At 47.5% G+C, this 21,513-nt stretch overlaps 1 protein-coding gene across 2 annotated transcripts; it reads right to left on the bottom strand.

The window, feature by feature from the left end:
- Nucleotides 1-861: 861 nt before the first annotated feature.
- Nucleotides 862-20,341, bottom strand: ZIC3 (Zic family member 3). Of its 2 annotated transcripts, none has more exons than XM_074277489.1 (3): nucleotides 18,723-20,341; nucleotides 17,299-17,462; nucleotides 862-2,056 (listed from the first exon to the last, which is right to left on the bottom strand). In XM_074277489.1, the coding sequence occupies exons 1-3, from the start codon at nucleotides 19,780-19,782 to the stop codon at nucleotides 2,045-2,047; spliced, it is 1,236 nt and encodes a 411-aa protein (XP_074133590.1). In that variant the 5' UTR covers nucleotides 19,783-20,341; the 3' UTR covers nucleotides 862-2,044. The 2 variants fall into 2 exon arrangements, with proteins under 2 accessions (XP_074133590.1, XP_074133589.1); XM_074277488.1 differs by lacking the exon at nucleotides 862-2,056 and adding an exon at nucleotides 13,691-16,392.
- Nucleotides 20,342-21,513: the final 1,172 nt, after the last annotated feature.

Raw genomic sequence — 21,513 nt, forward strand, 5'->3', positions numbered from 1 at the left:
CTAAGTGCTGCTGCTTCTACTCTTAGCCCACTTGAGAATTTCAAAAAAGCTCTCTGTAGGAAGAAAACATTTTTATTTTTGTCTTTATATCCCCGGCACCGAGCACAATATCTAGCACATAGTAAGCACTTCATAAATGCTCAGTGAATGAATGAACAGAAATAAGCATCTCTAGAGTTTGGTATTGAACTTGCAAGGAATAAGCCCACGGTATCAGAAAGGTCAAAGGGCATAAACCACTCCAAATGTTAACTCAACTTTGAACCCGAAGGTCCAATTATCAGGCAGGGTGGATGTGTTCCCCAGAAGAGCTTCCCACTTCTCTCTTCTGACATATTTAGAAATTGGATCACAATATGTCTATGACACATAAACAAATATAATATGTGTGTGTGTGTGTGTGTGTGTGTGTGAAAACACCATAGTTGTTCATTTAAAGTATACCAACTCTATTTTCTAGCATGGAAGAAGTTTCCAGCTCAATGCTGGACTAAAGAAGATTTCTAGGGGACAAGAAAGCATCAGCTTTAAAGACTACAGCAGCGTGGGTACATACCTTTTATTTAAATGATTTTATGGGTTTGAGGAAGTGTGTGTGTGTGTGTGTGTGTGTGTGTGTGTGTGTCTGTGTGTCTGTGTGCATGCGAGTGCAAATCTGAGTCCTATTACTGATGACTTCATGTACACCAAATATGTTTTAATTAGTGCAAGGCTACTGAATCACCTCTGCTAGCAACCCAAGCATGCCTCGGGCTGTGCATTTGGAGAACTGAACACAGATTAAAAACAAATACATAATTACCTTTTCCAAAAGATTTCATATTTAATTAAAAGATTTATAGTAACATGTAGACTCTGAAATCACTTCACTCGCAAAAGAAAATGTTTATATACATACATATATATTATATATAAGCAATGAAAAGACAGCACAGGGCATTAGTTTTGAAGCATTGAGAGGTCTCACAATTACCACAATTACTTTTCCTCATGACCTACAAATTAGAATTTATAATAGTTTACATCTGAGTCAAAACGTTACAATGGGTCTTTTCCCTTGAAAACCCCGGAACGGTTATTCTCCCGGTTTCTGATTTTCAAGTATAACAGTCCAACTATTCACTTATCCAAAGTGATTACACTGCTAATAGCAGCATTTGGACCTCAATTCAGTCGTCAAATAGCTGTATTATGCCATTAGTCAATATGCAATTACATGAAATCTAATGGAGCCAGATGCATGCAATCCAGAATCCAGACATACGCATGTATTTAGTTTCGTGCACATAAGCAAAAGATGAAGTTAAACACTACTCCCCAAGGAGGGAATTGCAAACATCTTATTTACAACACAACTGTGATTTTTCATCTCTGCAATTGTCCCAGCCTTACAAAAGCAATATGAAGTTTTATCTCCTCTGTCTTACCACATGGGCCAAAAAAAAACCCCAGACTTCCTTCTTGAAGGCTCCTAGATTACAGAGAGGCACTCTTTCCTCCACCCCTAGCTCTTCCAGGACATTGCCTTTTTATTAGAGAATCTTAGGATAATGCTTTAAGGCAGCCTCATTCACAAGATTAAATCTCAGCTGAGAAAGGCAGAGAGGCAAGAGTCCAATGTTACAACAGGGACAAACAGAAGCTACACTTCCCATCTCTTAGCAGACAAGACACTCCAATCACAGAAGATGCAGCAACGATCAAGGAAGGGACCGATGCCTTCTGCAACAGATGCTATACTAGGGCAAAAGACAAAAGCTAAAGGAAACGCATAATGAGTTTGAAAAGATTTCTTTATCAAACATGTCATTTGTTTGAAGGACTGGCCTCCTTGTTGTCACATGTGCTGGATCAGCTTGTTAGCAAAGCGAAGCCTGATGAGGGCTATGTACTGGCAATTGACGAGTCAATTGAAATCACTGATGTCGCTCCCCTGTGCATCTTCATTTAATATGTCAATGGGCAGAAGTTAACGAAACACACATATCGCCACAGCCAATCAGATGCAGCTCAGCACAGGGTAGGAGGGCTCCGGATAGTTTGTTCAATTGCAGCGCTGTTTCAAAGAAATCATATCACCTCGTCAACGACATATACTCTGTCCACGAGTGGCCAGAAAAAAAGAACCCCCGATATAGTTCTGGCAGACATATTCAGAGAGGAAGTAAGCCAAGGGCTATTCCTACACACTGCGATATTAAAATGGATTCCCATTCCCCCACCCCCAAACATGGTCAACCATGCAACGTGGACACCAGCTCCTCCCAGAGTTGACTTTGGAGTCGTCTTCCTGAGGCTGGTGACAAGAATGAAGTTCTTGATGACTTGATAAAGTCCCGGGCTCCTAAAAATCAAAACATTCTTTTTCTAAGGAAGCTGTAGTAGAAAAATATTTTAAAAAGACAATGTGAGGATAAACATCGTAGGCATATGATACACAAGCCAGACAAAGCAGTTTTATTTTTTCACTTAAAAAATTAACCCACAGAACTTTTCACTAAGGTTGTGTTTTTACTATTCCCTTTCCAACCAACTTTCTTAAGGTGATGTGTTCTTGAGCTAGAAAGAAATGGTGGGGAGGGGAGTAAAATATAAGTTGTTGGTTCTTTGCTCAGCAGGGGTTTGGTGATGGACGTGCTATTAAGATAATTGTGCCACATGATTTAAACTTAAAGGTTGATACCATAAGCAAATCAGGAGAATGGAATTGTTTACCTGTCAGATCAATGGAGGAGAGAAAAATTTGTAATGAAGTAAGAGATCCGAACACTACAAAATGTGAAACGGATGATTTTTGATAACGTCAAATTCAAAAGGTTTTGCACAAACAAAACCAATGCAACCGAGATGAGAAGGAAAGCAGAAAACTAGCAAACAATTTTTACAGCCAGTGTTTTTGATAAAGGCCTCATTCCTCAAATATGCAGAGAATCAAGCCAAATTTAGAAGAATACAAGTCATTTCCCAATTGATAAATGTTCAAAAGATATGAACAGGCAATTCTCAGGGCAAAGAAATTAAAGCCATCTATAGTCAGATGAAAAAAAAATGTTTTAAATCACTATTGACTAGAAAAATGCAAATTACAACAACTCTAAGGTACCACCTCACACCTATCGGATTGGCTAATATGACAGAAAAGAAAAATGATTTGAGAAGATGTGGGAAAATTGGGATACTAATACATTGTTGGTGGAGTCGTGAACTGATCCAACCATTCTGGAGAACAATTTGGAACTATGCAGAAGAGCTGTAAAACTGTGCATATTCTTTGATCAAGCAATAGCACTCCTAGGTCTGTATCCCAGAGATCATAAAAAAGAGAAAAAGACTTACATGTACAAAAATAGTTATAGCAACTTTTTTGTGGTGGCAAAGAATTGAACACTGAAGGAATACCTATCAATTGGGGACTGGCTGAACAAGCTGAGATTTATGAATGTGATGGAATATTATTGATGATCAGCAGGTGGATTTCAGAAAAACCTGGACTTACATGAACTGATGCTGAGTGAAGTGAGCAGAAACAGAAGAACATTGTGCACAGTAACAGCAACATCTGTCGATGATTAACTATGATAGACTTAGCTCTTCTCAGCAATACAATGATCCACGAAAATTCCAAAGGGCTCGTGATGTATAAAATGCTATCCACATCCAGAGAAAGAGCTATGAAGTCCGAATGTAGACCGAAGCACACAATTCTTATTTCTTGTTGTTTTTGTTTTTTCTTTCCTGTGTTTTTTCCCTTTTGTTCTGATTCTTGTTTCACAACAAGACTAACAGGGAAATAAGTTTAATGTGACTATATATGCATAATCTATATCAGTTTGCTTGCTGTCTAAAAATTATATAAAAATGAATGTAATTGGAAAATCTTAAAAAATGAATGTAATTGGAGATAATAAAAGAAATAATATAGAATAAATAATAAAATAAAAGGAGAATTACCCGTAATTCGAAATAATAAAATTCTCTTAAGGGAGAGGAGGGGGAAGAGAATTGTGCCAGAGAGAAATGGTCTAATTAAGTCTGTTAGCACACATAAAATCTTAGCTGTCCCAATTCAATGCAACAACCATTTCTTGGGTGTCTTCTTTGAACGGCATGGTACTAGGTGCTAGAGACAAAAAGTCAGAAAGAAAAAATGACCCTGCCCTCTAGGAGTTTACATCCTGCAGGGAAAATACAACATGTAAACAGAAAAGTATATTACAGAACTTAAGGAGTGGGACTGATCACTGATAAATAAAGGGATTCAGAAAAGTCAGGTGGGAAGTGGCGCTTAAATTGAACCTTCCTTGAAGGAAGCTAGGGAGTCCTATCTAGCATGTGGTGGTGAGATAGGAGAGTGATTTCCAAGGATGGGACCAGCCATTGCTAGACTATACAATTCTCCTAAAATAGACTGTCCTTACCCAGGACTGCTTAAGATGAGGTGGAGAAGAAAGAAAAATAGTCCATTTTTTACCGTAGCATTATGGGATCATAGGTACTCAATTAAATGGGCCCTTCGTGGCCTTCTAACACCAACCCTGTCATTTTACAGATTAGGAAACTGAGAACTTGTGAGGTCTGGAGACTTTTTCAAAGTCATACTGGCAGTAAGTGGCCAAATTAAGCTTCAAACTGGTAAGAAAGGAAGACAACAAGGTCCCACTGTTCTAAAAAAATACCAGCCTGTTTCTTTGAACTATCCCCCAGATGAGCATGACTGGATATCCTTTAGCTAGATCATCTTCATACAATGTTTTTTAGAGATAAAAGGTAACAAACATATTTTGCAGCATTAGAATTCAGTAACCTCTATGATATCTTTTCACCCACTTTCAATGTAAGTGACTCAAAAGATGAAGGGCACTATGGACAATAAAATAAGATCTGAGGTTGGAATGAAAAAGCAGTAAAACTAGTTTTTTTTACATAACAAATAGAGTAGCCCTTCCACATCCAAATGACCTTTCCTGCTTCTCCCCCTTTGAAAGGGGCTCACTAGATTGGAAGTTCCCTCTTAAAGAATTGATCTCAGAGGCACTTCACAGGATGCCTCCCTCCCCAAATCCATCTCATCCCTAGATAGCCACATCCTCAGTAATGTGCAATAATAGAAGGCTCCATCCAGATCAACAAGTATTTATTTATCACCCACTATGAGCCCTGAGGCACTGTAACAGGTGACTACAACCCATCTCAATATTTCTTCCCTTTTCTCCTCATACACTATACTACCATCACTGTTTTAATCTGATTTTTAAGGACAAAATCGTTGCAATCAAATACTGATCATTTTGATCAAATAAAAAACATGACCCGGAAGTATTAAAAAAATTTTAATCTGTAAAATCAGTCTGGCTGAGACTAAGTGTACTCACTTAGTAAAATAATGAACAACAGGCATTTAATAATATTTTAATTTTACATAGTTAAATATTCATAGCTGTGTTCATAAAAACCACATGCTTGATCTCGGGATTATATTTATGAAATATATTTCTTATATGCCCTCTGCTTCTAATTGTTTTACAAAAACACTATTAATTTTCCCATAGTCCCAACAATTATGCATGTATATATTAGGAAAAGATAGATACGAAAGACAAGAAATTAACCAAATGAAAAACTAACAAAATCTGAGCTGTTTAACAGTTACCTACTCCCTGCAATCTGAGCCAAACTACTTAACTGCTCTTTGTACTGGACATGGTCACCCCCCCCCCCAGTTCACAATGTCTGATCCTAATAAATGAGATAAACCTGTAAATGGCATTCATTTCTGCCTATCTTTCTTTCGCATGGTGACACTCAAACTGAAAGAATATATTTTTTCATGAAATAAGAAGAATCACTGTCGATGGTACAACAAATGCCTCAGCTAAATTTGCTACATGTAAGGGGTTCTCAGGAGGCAGCTGTGACATGAAAGGACGGAGGGCTCTATTTGGGAAGCAGAAAAGCCAGAGTTTCTCTTCAAGGTTCAACCACTTCCTATTTAAAAGATGCTGGGCAAATCATATTCAACATCTCTCCCCCTAGCAAAAGGAAAAGAATATAATTTCCTAGCGCCTACCCAGTTGTAGTGGGGGGGGAGGGGGAAAGGGGGGTTATGTAAAAAAGAAAGGGAGAGAATCTGGAACTCCATCAAAATTTAAAAACAAATCTAAAAATTGGTTTTACGTGTAACTGGGATAAATAAAGTATTACATCATAAAAAAAGGAAAAGAATATCTGTACTGTCTACCTCCGTGCTTCGTTGGAAGCAAAATGCTTTGGGAGCTAGGGAAGAAATGGCACAGAACCTGAACTAGACTCTCCAACAAATGGTCCCTCAGCCTTTGCCAGACCAAACTCCAGTCTGGGGGACCCAGAGCCCCCCCTGGGATAGCACACTTTCTCCCTGAACAGCCCTCATTGTAAAGAAACTTTGCCTGCTACCAAACCTTAAATGTGTTCTGTATTTTCCATTCATCTCTCCTGTTTTTTCTCTTTGGAGCCAACAAGAACAAGTAGCATCCCTCTCCCATGTGACAGCCCTTCAACCATCATTATTATTAATATTATTATTACAGAGTACTTCTTCATAGACCGGTACTTATATCCTTGATGGAGTTAAATAGCCCTAAGATCAAAATGAGCTAAGATTAGATTCTCCCTTCCCTCCCCCTCTCCTCCTCTGATAACTATTACAGACTAAGGTCATTATCCTACTTACTTGGAGTTTTAAGGGGGGGGAATCCAAGTATATCTAAAGCCCCCTAAAAGCAGCCTGCTCTAATCAGACTGAAGTTGGGCTGTATTTCATAATGGCCTAATCTGACAAATAAATTCCCTGATAGTCCTTCATTAACGATGTTAAAGACATTTGAAAATTGAGAAGCTATCATTGCTAGCCCCTCTCTGAAGCAGCCTGGGTAAACTGCAGCAGAGCAGCAAGCTCAGCCCCTGCTTTGAGTTCTCATACTCCCCATTCTTTTCAGCCTCCGCTCCTCAGAATTCTAGTCAAGGTAGCAGACAGCAAGTTTATGTTAAGAACACTGTTCCATTTTCCCCCTATACATGAATGTGAGAAAAGGGTGGCTGGTTTTTGTTAAACACACACACACACACACACACACACACACACACACACACACACACACGGGCAGATTTTACTCAAGTCACATCACTAAGCAGACAGCCTCAATTTAGTCATTTTTCCCCCTTTAAAACATTATCTGATCATAGATTGTCAAGAGCTGGAGGAGGGACTTTAAGAGATCCCTGAAACAACCTTCCTTCACCTCCTCCCCCCATCCCTCCCACCAGGAGCTTCCTGAGCTCCAGTTCAGTGCTTTAGTCAAGCTGCCTAATCTATTCAAAAATGAGTATTTCTTACTATATTCATCACAACTCCATTGACAAATTTACACCGAAAACTGCATGATGTTCAGAGACGTAACTTACTCCCGCCCTCATCCCAGCTTTCCACAGGTGCAATGAAAAAAACTTAAGGAAGTTTGGCTAATTTAGTTAGCAATACAAAGGACCCAGATACTGAGGAAACCTCATATATCCTCCATAATCCCACAGGTTCACTAAACTCTGGATAAGGTCAGGTGCCAGTTTTGGTTTTGGGTTTTTTTTTTTCTGTTATAGAAACAACCACCTCACCAACAATTTTGTAAATTGTTTGGTTTAGGGAAAGACATCTAGATGAAAGTCTTCAAAAACAAACTTTTATAATGACTTTAACAAAGCAAGTAGGGTTTTTGGTTTTTTGTGTTTTTGCAAGTTTCTCAAGGGCTTTAGCTGGGAATGTGAAAGGTGAAAGTTTCTTTAAAAGAAAGATTGTCAGCCTAGTTAGCCAGAAAAACCCAAATAATATTGGATTATGCAGTTAATTCAGCCTTTCCCTTCTTCTTCCCATGTATTCCTAGACTAAGGGCAAGGGGAGGGAGAGACTGGCTCTCCTTCATTTCCAGTTCCCACATGGCTTCTCAATTTAAGATGAATTATTCCAAGTGAAGAAAACCTCTCTCCCTCCACCAGACGCATTGCTGCTAAGACCTGAATTATCACTTCATGTCTCTGATGAATCTGGGTGCTTAGGGGACTTCCAAATTAGTGTGATTTTCTTTAGACTTCCAATAAACTGTCCTTAAATGGTTGTTTTCCCCCCTACACACACACACATACATGCACGCACGCACATACACACACACACACATACACACACGCAGGCACACACACACATACACACACACACACACACACACACACACACACACACACACACACACACACTCCTTTAATCCTAAATTAGTTCTAGGAATTGGATGGCAAAACCTTGAAGTTGTATAAAGCACAGCCATTATCTAATTGGATCCTCACAACAATCCGGTCAATGAGGGTGGGGCCATCACCCCCACCCGACACATAAGCCAAGTGAAGCTCAATGATTTTTCCTAAAAGGCACAGAGCTAGGATTTGGTAAAGTGCAGACTCTGACTCGGGTCGACTGACTTTTTTCATGCCATTCCAGCTGTCTCTGCAGCTGGACTGCTTTCTTCCAGTAATCACTGACCCTGATACTAAGTACTGAGAATTCGAGCAAACAAATGAGGCACAGATAGCGCAGAGCCTGCTGGTCCCATTTCGCCTTTCAAAATGCGACATTCATCCACTGTCTCAAACACTAGACAACGCTCCATCTTCAAGATGCAACAGCTTGAAACTAGAATCCGTGCAAAGATCGTTCAGATGGATCCCAAAACGGGAACAAAAAAGGACCCATTACAAAAATTGGACCCACCCCGTCAACAAACAGCCACCGCCTTTCGAACAAGAAAACTTCGGTTTAAAGAGGGTTTCTATAGTTATTGCAAAACTCTATTCATACCGCTTTGGGGGGATTAGGGAGCCCAGGAAGTTACAGCAAATTCAATCAGAGAGCCCTAGGTCAGGGGGTGTCTAAAACCTTTGGAAACAACAAGCTCCTACCTTCCTTCTAACTTCAGTCTTGAAAATTCGATCTGGGCTGCTATCGTTTCAAGGACTAAATCTAGGGAGGTCCGGTCCAGCTTGAAGAGCTCCCTGCCACTTCTCTGTTCCCCTAGATTCCTACTAGATTCAGCAAAGGAAAGAAGTACATTGGATTGGTTTTCCTTCGAGAGGTCTATCAGTCAGCAAATGCCCCTGTAGCCACCGGCCCATGGGCACTCCATGCCCAGACTTTTCTGCCCACAATTCCCAGTTTTTTCCTTGTCCCGTAGCTGGAGGAGCAGCCCTAGGTTTAGGAGAAGAAATGTTAGCCCCCCCCCCCTCTCTGTGTGTGTGTGTGTGTGTGTGTGTGTGTGTGTGTGTGTGTCACTGAAAACCCATTTAGCCAGCAGATATTTGTTAAATGCTTACTATGTGTCTGGCACTGAGTGAAGCACTGGGGATACCAACGCAAAAGCAGTCTCTGCCCTCCAGAAGCTCGTGCCCCAGTGGGAAAGACAACATTTAAGTAACTGAGGAGATAAAAGATACATAGAGAAGAGATAGAAGATGATCTGGGGAGGGGGAAGGAAGGGACTGGCAGCTGGGAGTGCTGGGGAAACCAGGAAAAAGCCTCCTGTGCAGAAGCTGGGATCTGGCCTGATCTAGTGACAATTTAGCATGTGGTCCTGCAAATTGGAAAAGAACAAACCTGCCAGCTGTCCAATGGAAAGGAGACTTAACTAGGAATATTCCTAAACTAGTCAATTTTCCTTTTTTCTTTTTTGGTACACTGACCTAACTTAGCATTTCCTTACAAAATCACGGGGAAACGGAGATAGTCTCCAAAAGCTCTGTCCCACAGAAAGTTCAGAGCTCAGAGTACATTCCCCCCCCCCCAAAGAAAAAAAATCAAGTTTCCACTGAGCATCACGTACTGATTGCCTTTGATCTCTCCCTGATGTCAGCCCCACGGTTAGGTTCGTCCAGGGAGGCTAGTATGCAAGGGGGTGGACGCTCCTAAAAATACAAATTACACATTACCAAAAGAAGTGGCTTTTTCAGAACCCGGGTCCCATGGTCCCGAAGCCAAGTCTCCGATTTGCAAGAGGCACAGAGAAGAATAGAAAATCCAGGGCCTGTCTAGTTCTCAAGATGCTAACCAAACTATATTTTACATTCTTGAATCAAAGCCATCATTTCTGTGGACTGAAACACTGGGAAGACAAGTCCATAAATTTTTCACTGCCGAGAAAGGCAGGATCTCAGATTTTTTTTTTTCCCCTGGAATGAGCGCTTGAGGCATCTGGGACAGTTCAAAAAGGGAGTCTCCCCTTGTGCCTTCGGGAACCCCCTCCCACCCCCACCTCCACTCCCCACATCAGATCTTTGGAAACCTCCAGATGATTTAAGTGACTTTTTTCCTTTTGGCTGTGAGAGTTTCACGCAAGACGGGGCCTAAGCCTCCCACGCCAAACACGCTTTTTTCTCCCTTACTTAAAGGCGTTTAGGGCCAAAGCAAACGAGAGAGCTAGCCGTGGCCCGAGGGGCGATGAGAAGCGCGCTTACACCTTCTCCTCGGAGGAAGCCGAGGGGCGCCTCACATTCGCCAGCTAAACGGGGCTCTCGAAGCCTCGGCCGCCCGCTTAAGTCCATCCTGAAAGCAGGTTTTCCTGATCCGGGCTCCGCCCCCTCCCCCCCTTAAAGTAAGACCACCAGCTGTTAATGGCACACACAGAAGCTAAGACAATACCGTTTTCCAGGCTTACATCTAAATTAGATATGCAGAAAAGCCGGCCTCAGCATATGCAGATGACGGCCCTCCAGCACCAAAGAAAGGGGCCAGCCGCGGCTCTCTGCGGTGCATCCCTTTGGGCGCCCCGGCTCGTTTTGTTCAGGGATGGCGCCGGCTTTCTTCGGTGGGGGGGGATGGGGAGGGGAGGGCGCGGGGAGAGGGCGTTCTCCTCTCCGGGACTTGGAGGTGCTGCGAGCCCCTCTGGAAACCTCTCTGCTACGAGCTATGTGCAAACGGCCTGGCTCCTCACCCCGCCCCCCCCCCCGGCCCCAAGGGGAGCTCAGAAGCGGGCCGAGAGTTCCGCAGACCGGTGACTCCGGGATGGGCGGCTGAGCTCCCCTCCGGCTCGCCGGCCTAGTCTGAGGTACCTCCCCCGCCGACCCATCCCCTCCGGGCGGCTCAGCCAACTTCCCGCGAGCTCCGGTCCGGGGCCGGGGGCTCCACGCCCGCTCGGGGACACTTTTGCCTCCTCGAGGAGCCAAGGGCTGCGGAATAACAAGGGGTTCGAAGGGCCGGGACAGAACAATCCCGCAGCCCCGCTGCTTCTGCTCGGCTGCACTCCGCGGGGGGTTCCCATCCCGCCGCCATGTTCGCGGTTTCAGAGCCGCCCCCAAACCGGCCCCGCCCCCGCGGTGGCTGCGGCTGCTAGGGGCAAAGTCCCTTTCAACTCGAGCCCAGAGCGCGCCACCCCCTCCCCTCCCCTAACCAATCTCGGGGCCCAGGCTTGGAGGGGGGACACTGCGCCTGCGCGTTTGACTAGGGGCTTGAGGAAGGGGGGTTGTTCCCCAGGGCTCTCCAAAGCCAAGGGGTACTGAGGGGATGGGGTCCCGTCTGGAGTCCCCTCCTTGCTCCTAGCCTATGTCTACTCCCCCTCCCCAATCCTTGAGCTTAAAGCAGCCCTCCTGTGGCGTACGTGCGTGTGTTCGAGCCCCGAATCCCCGGAGGCTCTGGGGTGGCCAACTTTTCTCCCGGGCTCCCGGGCTGGGCCTGGGATCCGGCAAGCAGCGGCCCCGGGGCCGAGAGGATGCTGCGAGGGGAGGCCCGCTCCCGGAGACGCAGCCCTGGGCAGGAGAGCGTGGGCTCGGTGGTTACAGAAAGGACGCGAGCCGCAAACCGCGCAGCCCAAGTTTGTGGCTGGGGAGTGGCCAGGCGAGCCCGCGGCTCGTGGGCCCGCTTAACCCTTTGATGCTCGCTGATGCCCAGGTGTCTGCCAGGCGTTCCCACTCACCCGTCCGCTCTCACTCCCTCTCGGGGCCTTCCCGCCGGCGGCCGTCACTGGAGGGAGGGAGAGGTCTGAGGCTCTTGGGGGAGGAGAAACGAGAGGAGAGGTTTAATGCCTTTCCCCCCAAACCCCTGGGAGCCGGCCTAAAACCTGCTAAGGAGCTGCTGGGGATGGAGAGGGCTGCCCCGATCAGAAACGTGTGCTGGGTCCTGGCACTGGTGCTCGGACGCCGGGGTCCGGTTGTCAGTTTCCAGGCCGGAGCAGGAACTCAGCCTGTCTTTTAGGGGGGCGCTCAGGCAAGAGGCGTTCAATGCCTCCCGGAACCTCGGAGCAAAAAAAAAAAAAAAAAAAAAAAAAAAATATATATATCACGGGCCTTCGTTCCCCTCCCCCCTAGCCCCATCCTTTGGCGCGGACGAGGAGAGAAGGGAGAAGAGGGGAGGGGCGAGGGAGGCTTTTGCTAGCCCGGCTTTTCAGGGGGAGCTGCAGTTCTCCTCCCTCTCCCGCCCGGAGCAGCTCGCAGGGAAGCCGCCCGCGGCCGTTTGTTGGCCACTGCCCTGATCTTTCACCTGCCAACACTTTCCGTAGGAAAAGCGGTCATTTTGAGTTGGAACACACGGGAACTACAACTCGCCCCCTTTCCCCTTGCGCGTCCGGATCGCCAGCAACAGAACCAGGGCCCGCCCCGGCCTGACCCCCAAATGAACAGTGGCTCCTCGGGGGTCACTGCTGCTGCTCCAACACTTACAGGGCTACGGGCAGCAAGCTTTATTTCCAATTCAGCCTGTCGGAGATGAAAGGAAAACAAGGGAAATGCGCGGCCCGACAACATTTCTGGGATAACAGCACCCTTGTAAGCTCTTCCTAGCTAGGATGTCAAAAACAAAGTTTCACTTGCTTCCCACCCCGCAAGCCTGGGGAGACCAAAATTAGGGGCATTTGGCGTTACCCAAGTAACGGTGCACCTGGGCACTTCGGGATTGTGCTGGGCTTCCTTGATGGGCTTCCTCACTGTTATTAATTATGATTATGCTAATTCCGATCATGGGCTTTGGTGGCCTCTCCCGCTGCAAAGCTGGGGCGATTTCAAAGCCACTACGTGCAATTCCAAACTTTTTACAACAGAAGCCTGGATCTTGCCTCCACTCTCAGCCTCTGTCCCTCTCTCCTAAAGTTGGGCTGAGGGAAAAATGAAAAGGGAAATGATTCAAGACAGGTTTCAAAAGAACCCCCCTCCCCCAATCCTGACCTTTTACAACTGCTCCCCCTTCGAACCCCTTCCCATTTTTAGGGAAACTGCTGCTGAGATTTCAAAATCATCCGGAGTTTGGCCGGAAGGAGGAAGACCGAAATAGGGTGCTGCTACCTAGTCCTCGGACACCTGGGTCCAATCCCCCTCCTCAATGTCAAGGTCAAGCTGAGGATGGGGGTGCGGGGAGGAATCCTCCCTCACCCCTTCCGTGTAGCAGGTCCAACGTGTGATGACTGAGTACCCAGCCTCCTCAAGCCCCTGGCCCCAAACTACTGCAGCAAAGTGCAGAAGCCCCCCCTTACAAAAAGCTAATCTCTCCTTCCCCTTTCCCGGAGCAGAGCAGTTTGCAGGGGGGCCAGCTGCAATTCTGGCGGCCCTCAGGCCCAGGCACAAAGTTGCCTCGCAGCGAGCCAGTGTGAATTAAGGACCTCATCAATAATTCATACTCTATTGACAAACTCCCGCAGGTAGCCTTTCTGTTAAATTATTGGTTAATTTTTAAACAGGAGTCCGGGCCTCCAATAAAATTGCCGTTAATCAGCGCCAGATCTCCGGAGTAGCTGATTTGAGATTGGTGGATAGTACTGGAGTATCTGGTTCGGTTTTGTTTTGCAAGTTAGACAAAGAGGCCACTAGCACATGGAAAAGCCCCAGATGCAAAAATGGTGTAATGGAGCTGGCTACATTAGGGAGTGGGAAAAAAAAATCATCCTCTTTCCCCCCCCCCACAAATTTTTTTTTTTTACAGGTTTGAAAATGATGGTGCAAAAGATCAAAAATCACTTCATGCTACTTTTTAAACCCAAGCATTGGCCCAAGAGAGAAAGAAGTATTAATTATAAACCTATTCATTAAATTCCTGAATATTTTACAGTTCCCTATTATCAGCTTCCCATCCCCAGACTTGCAAATGTGGCATGTATGCAGAATGGTCTTTGAAGTGTTTCGAATCTCTTATTTAAAGTTCTCTAAATTCATGAAAAAAGGTCACTTTACCCTTGCCCAGCCCTCATCGAAAAATTAATAACAATCAAGCAATTCATGGATCAGCAGTGACTTTTTTAAATGCCCCATTTTAAGAAAATTATGTGTTTTTGTCTAGATGGAGATAGAATGGAGAAGAACGTTAATGTTTTTGTTTTTGTTTTTTTATCACAAACCAAACAGCCGCGTTTCATGTTACTGATTTTAATGGAAATAATGCTCTTCACATCTTTGCCTACAAATCATGAGGTTTAAAAATACATAATTTTTTTTGCAAATGTTTTTTTTTTCTTTCCATAATGTTTCTACAGAGCTGCTGCAATCATCATAATATTGGCTATTAGCAACACAGTTATGAGTGATAGCTGGGTATTGAACTATATATACAGCAAAACAAATCCACCTTAGCCATGGAGAATTCCAATAAACTAGAGTTCTCTTAAGAAGCACTTTAAGCAAAAGTAAACACATCAAACTGGCCTTTTTACTCACCACCAAACTGTTTCAAACTTATGCTAGCTTCTTCAAAAGACATATATATGTATATATATAGATACAGACATATATAGGCATATGGTTGTATCTTTATATAGAATAGACATATATACATGCATAACGCTGCAATGTTCCATCTTTAATGCAAGGGAAAGAGAAACTAAGGGACATAAAACTCGTTGTTACCTTCTGTTTACATAGGCAGTGCAGGGACATTTAAATCCAGCTTCTCAGTCTTTGAAGTGCAAGATTGAGATGTCATGGTCACTAACTGAATTGATTAGTAATATTTGATTTGCATGCCGAAAATCCAGGGCAAACATATTAAACTTGCAGTAAAACACTCATTTGAGCTAAAGAAGAAAAAGGAGGGTCTTCCCAGACTGAAACTGACACTGTAAGTAACCTACATTGCAATAGAAAAAAAAATAATTCCACAATTTAAAAAAAATTTTTTTAAAAGGAATCTGCATTAGTTCCCCCCCCCCCAATCCCACCAAACCGGATTTTTAATAGTTCACTGTCCCCAAACAGGGGAACAGGGGGAATGCTGTTAACAAAATAATAATAATAATAATAAAAATTATAATAAAAATTTTAAAAAAGGAATCAGTGGTTCCCAAACTGTAAATTGTGCTCTTCTTTCCAAACAATCAGACTTTTAATGCTAAAGTAATTATAATGCAAAGCTGTACAGAGTTTGTTAGAAAACATTTTCCCCCATAAATATTGTTCAGTTCCCGGCACTTGTATCAATAATTAAATTACAAACGATAAATATTGGCATCGTGGGTACGTATTTACAAGAAAGAAAAAGTTATTACAAAATGCTACTGCATACTAGACGGTCACCATCTGTGTAGAGCAACACCACAGCCTCATCCTGAAAAAAAAACACTCAACAGTGTCGACCCCATTAGACAAGAATACATTCACAAGTGTAATGCTTTGAGAAATAAAGTTCAAGACATAGCAGGACTTTGGCACGGTTTAAGACTGCAAGAGTTTTTTAAACAATCACCCCCAGCCAGAGAAAGATTCCCATCACTTTAACATCACATCAGCGCAAGGCTTTTTTTTTTTTTTTTTTTTTTTTTTTTTTTAAACTTCCTCTCAAGAAAACCCAGGGCCAGAGTGTTAAAATGAAGGGATCCGTTTCGGCAGGATTTGGGGGGGCTCGAGCTGGGGGGAGGGGCCATTTTAGAAAATCAAAACGAAATTCAATCGATCGCCCAAACAGGTTTTCTGATCCTGAGAAAAGGACAGGGTTACTTCAGAGATCTTGCCAGACCTTGCCAAAGACCTTCCTGGAGAATTGCAATGAACAAGATTGTAGCCCTAGACGGTTGCTTGCGGGAAACAAAACAAAACAAAAAAACACTCCATTTCCGTCTGCATTGGTCTCAGTTTTCTTTTTTTCTTTCTTTCTTTCCTTTTTTTTTTTTTTTTTAAATGCATTTGGTCCGTTCTATAGTTAATGGGGTTTTTTGGTGTTTGCTTTTGTCCTCAGACGTACCATTCGTTAAAATTGGGAGGAAGTCCCGGGTTGTGGCTGGTGCTAGTCTGAACTGCGGAAGGAGGGGTTTTAGCGGACTCTTTACTGTTTGCAGAGGCTATAGCGGGTGGTGTGGCAGATTCATAGCCTGAACTGGCAGCAGGGGAGGAATCTGACCCTTGAGATTCATGAACCTAAAATTAACATGTATATATTATAATATAGTTCCAACTGGCAACGGTTAAGCAAAGATAGCAGAATTCTCTCTCGCACGTTAAGAGCAGGATCCTTCATCTACCCGATAGAAGGTAAATAAAGGCCATTCCGGGCTTCCTGCTTACCACCAATTTTGTCAACAGCCAGAAAGCGGAGCGAAAACCTTTCTTAGGCAGAACGAGGCTCTACATAACCGAAACCACAATTGCTTTTTTTCTCCCTTTTTTCTCAGAATGGCCCTTTCAACTTTCGCCCCCTCCACCTAAGACCACGCAGTTATTCTTTCCAGGGCTGTAAAATCTGAATTTCTCCAGAGCCCCCATTCCTCTCGGGCCATACTGCAGGGAGCCCCAACTGAGTAGGCAGTGGTCAGACAGGCAACTGTGACTGAACCTTTTTCTTTCTTGTTTTTATCAGAGACAGAGAAAGAAGGAAAGCGACCCCGCTGCCATTAGCCTCCAGAGTCCCGGCATCCACATTTCGGAGGGAACCGCGGGGGTGCGGATGGGGGGGGGAAACGGGGGAGGGGGACAGAAATAAACAAACTAAGCTAACTAAAATACACTGGCTTCATCAGTTGCAACCAGTCCCGAGCTCTGCACGTAAACAGCCAATTGTTCCCTCTTCGTTCCACCCTCCCCACCAACCCCCAACCTCTCTCCCCGCTCCCTCTTCCCTTGCCCCCCCCTCCACCGATGTTCCCTCCCCTCCCTTCCTCCTCCCTCCCCCTTCCATAGGCTAAAGGTGTCAAAGGTGGGGGGGGGGGAGAGAAATCGCATTTAAGGCGCAGGAGCAAGGTTTGCCTCGCTTGCACTTTCCTTTTTGGAAAGAGCCTAGAAGATGACTGTTTATCAACAACGAACCGCTAATCAAGAGATAATTACCTTCATGTGTTTCCTAAGAGAGCTGGGGTGTGTATAAGACTTGTCACACACTTTACAGATATAGGGCTTGTCGGATGTGTGCACATGCATGTGCTTCTTCCTGTCACTACTGTTAGCAAAGCGTCTATCACAGCCTTCAAATTCACATTTAAAGGGTTTCTCACCTGCAAAAATCAGAAACAGTTAAGTAGCCTTCCAAGGGGGTGGAGGGGGGGGGGAGAAAGCGAGCAGCGCTTCGGGAACGAGGTCGGAGGGGGGTGGGGTGGAGGGGACTAAGTTCAGCCAGAAACTGACCAATTTGAGCCTAGAGGAGGAGGGGGGGGGGGAGAATATCGACCTTTCCGAAAACCCAACTTTCTCTCCCTAACTCGTAGGCTCGGCACTCGGCAACCGGCCCGAATCCCCAGAGAACACCTCGCCGAGGTATTAGCCCCAAAGTGGGGGACAATAGGATTTGTTACGTTACAGTTCAATTCAATCCGTTCTTTGTGGCTTTTAATTTGGCCCCTTTCAAATGCAGCGGTGGTGCCCAGTGAAGTGTTAAAGGCAGAGCCCGAGCACTTCAGGTTCCAATGGCGAAAACTATATAAATTCAGCAGCTCCAGACAGTTTTACAAGACGTGCTGAACGAGACACGAAAATGTGTCGCTCTCGCCTTTGCGAGTTTAACTTTGCCCGCGGAGCCCTGAATGGAACCTAGAACTCCAAATAAAAATAGTTTGACAAAAGTATCAGTGATTTAATTAGGAGATGTGCCAATCAAGCCTAAAAAAGAGCGGAAGTGCCCGAAAATTAAGTGACATTAGCATTTCTATGGTTCGCCTTCCTCCCAATGGCAGCCGGGAGCTCCAGAGCCCAGAGTCAGCCCGGCGCAAGCCCCTGCCTGGTCCCCTTCCCATCCCCAGCTCCCGAAAGAGACAAAAAGAGGACGCGCGGAGGGTGGGAGAGCTCCGCTCTCCCCGTAGCCGCCGCCGCCGCCGCCGGGGGTCGGGAGCTCGCGGGTGCCAATTAGCTCTGGGAAGAGGATGGGGAGGAGGGCCGCGACGGGGTCCGGCCCGGGGAAGTTCCACCGGGAACGAAGTCGCCAGCAAGCCGAGCCCCGGAGGAGTGGAGAGGAGCACGTTCCGAGGAGGGGGGCGGGAGGGGTCTGTCATTCTGTCTCTGTCCCTGGTTACTCCGTGCGCCCCCCCACCCCCCGCCCTTCTCCTCCTCCTCCTCCTCCTCTCAATGGAGCCCCATCCACCCGGGCTGTCGCCCGGGCTTTTGTTGGCCCGGCCGGACACCTGGGGAAGTATTGCCCAGGGGTCAGGGCAAGGGGGAGGAGAGGGCAGCTCATCGCGTCGGCCCCGCTCCCTCCCAGCTGTGCCCCGAGCCCCGGCCCCCGCCCCCGCCCCCGCCTCCTCCCGCCCGGCGCCCGCACTTACCTGTGTGCGTCCTTTTGTGAATCTTGAGATTCTCGGAGCGGGCGAAGATCTTGCCGCAGCCCGGGAAGGGGCAGGGAAAGGGCTTCTCGCCCGTGTGCACGCGGATGTGGTTGACTAGTTTGTATTTCGCTTTGAAGGACTTGCCCTCCCGGGGGCACTCCTCCCAGTAGCAGATGTGGTTGTTCTGCTCCGGCCCCCCCACATGCTCCATGGTGACGTGCGTCACCAGCTCGTGCATGGTGCTGAAGGTCCGGTCGCAGCTCTTCTTGGGCCGGCCCAACTGTGCCTCCTCGAGCCACTTGCACGCCAGCTCCTGCTTGATGGGTTGGCGCATGTAGCGGAAGAAGGCGCCCGGTCCGTGGTGCGCCGCCGCCGCGGCCGCCACGTTCATGCCCATGTTCACGTTCATCGGGGGGTAGTTGTGGAACTGGGCGCCCGCGGCGTACGGGTCGGTCCGGGGACTGCCCACCGCGCGGTAAGGGTCGGGCCGGCCGAACAGCTCTCCTCGAAGCCCCAAGTGCACCTGGTTGTTGTCCACGTGGGCCGTGGGCGACGGGTGACTCGGGCTCTGCTCCGGCAGCCCCGGGAAGAGCAGATAGCCCGGGGGGTCGGCGATGCCCGGGGGCCCGTGCAGGCTCCCGGGCGAGCCGGCGAACAGCCCGTGCTGGCCGCCCCCGGAGCTCGCCTCCCCGAGGCCCGAGCCCCGCTGGCGGAACAGAAAGTCGCGCGTGGAGTTGAAGGCGGCCGCGGCTCCCCCGTACGAGGGCACCTGGCCGGCGTGGTGGTGGTGGTGGTGGTGGTGGTGATGGTGGTGGGGACCCAGGGCGTTGGCGTAGCCCGAGCCCTGCGGGGTGAATGCCGAACTCTGGCCGGAGGAGAGGTCGTGCGCCGCCGCCGGGCTCAGCTTGAAGGCGGCGGCCGCGGCGTGCGAGGCGTCCCCGAAGGGGCTGAGCCCCATCCCCGCCGCCTCCCGGTTGGGCATCTCGTGGTGGCGCGGGGCTCCGAAGCCTCCGACTCCCAGCGAGGGGAACTGCGGTCCTCCGTCCAGTAGCATCGTCATGGATGGAGGGCGCCCCGGCGGCGGAGGCACCGACGAGGGCGGCGGAGGAGGCGACGGCCGAGGCGCTGGAGGCGGGAGGCGCTGGCGCGGCCGGCTGCGAGGAAGCCCGAGGACTAGGGACGGGCGCAGACACCCCGAAGGAGCAGCCGGGGGCAGCAACTTTCAGGGTCTGAGTGGCTCCTGCAGAGGGAGATGAGGGAGGAGGGGAAAAGAAGAAGGAGGAGGGATAAGGAGGAGGAGGGAGGAGAAGAAGGAGGAGGAAGAGAAGAAGGAGGAGGGAGGGAGAGAGGGAGGAGAAGCTCTGGTACCAGATCTGCTTTAGGAAACTGCTAAAAGCACAAAGAAAAAATCACCAAAATAATAACTGGGCAGTGGACTTGGCCAGTCTCGCACCGTGCACAAACCTTTCCCGCCCGCCACCCCGACACCGAAATCGAGATGCTGATACTGAGATGATGAGGCAGCCTGCTCGGGGTCCCGGAGCCCCCTCCCCGCCGGCCCCTGCGAGCTGGGCTCCCGGGGAAGCAAGGAGCAGAGGAAGGAGTTCACCACCCTCTTCGCCCACAGACTAACGTCCTTGGACTGATAAAGTCAATCACTCACTCCTTGCACATAAACCAACTCAGGAGGCAGCTCGCTCCGAGCCAATGGGGAGCCCTCTGGCACGCCGTCACCTGACCCCCGGCTGGCCCGGCCATTGGCCGTTCGGCTGCTGATTGACAGGCTAGAGCAGGGAATATGGCAGCCTCATTGAAAAGGAGGCTCCTGATTGGCCTGGGCGCCTTTAGCGACTCCCAGGTAAGGTTAATGGGGGTCTCGGCGCCCAAATATTTTGTTTACTCGGGTCCAGTTCGAGAGTCGCCGGAGCACCTGGGATCCAGGCAAACCCAGCCTCCAGCGGAGGCCCCACGGCCCTCCTTCCCGGCCTTCTTGCACCTTATGCACCTGGTTCGACCAAAGAAACTCTTCTTTCTGTCGATGTTATCTCCCTCCTGAAATCTCCCACTGGGGGACTGGGGGTGGGGTGGGCATGGGGGGGGAACTGTCTTTTTTTTTTTTTCCTCCCACCTCTCCAGTCCAATCTGAATTAGAGCGGTAACACCCAGAAGCAGGGTAACAGTTACTTTTAGAGGCCCCGCAATCGACGACAGGCTCGATGGGCATTTGCCCCAAATGCTCAACGACTGGGCTAGGTTCCATCCATCTCACTTGTCTCCCCACTGACACCACAGGGTGTCTTTTTTTTTTTTTTAATACCTATGGAAAAAAATATAGAATCGACACTAAACCAGTCCAGTTTCCTAGCCTGCCCCTTCCTCAGGAAGCGGGTGGCTCCTTCTCATCCCCAGTAGCCGACTGCTCCCCATTCCCTGAGAGGAAAAAATCAGTTGAAACTCGGATGGGCTTCCGAGAAGGATTTTCTTTTAGAGCCTCAGCCAGCGCTCGTTGTCTCCTCCTCCCTCTCTCCTTTTCTTTCTCTCTTTCTCTCTCTGTCTCTCTTTCTTTCTTTTTTTTCCTCTCTCTCTCTCTCTCTCTCTCTCTCTCTCTCTCTCTCTCTCTCTCTCTCTCTCTCTCTCTCTCTCTCTCTCTCTCTCTCTCTCTCCCTCTCCCTCTCCCTCTCCCCATCTCCTTCCCTCCCTCCCTTCTCCTCTCCCCTCCTCTCCACAGCAGCCCCCTCCTCCTCCTTTTCCCCCACCCCTCCCCCCTCTCTCACAACCACCAAAGACTGGC

The sequence above is a fragment of the Sminthopsis crassicaudata genome, chromosome X (assembly GCF_048593235.1).
Source record: "Sminthopsis crassicaudata isolate SCR6 chromosome X, ASM4859323v1, whole genome shotgun sequence".
Lineage (NCBI taxonomy): Eukaryota > Metazoa > Chordata > Mammalia > Dasyuromorphia > Dasyuridae > Sminthopsis > Sminthopsis crassicaudata.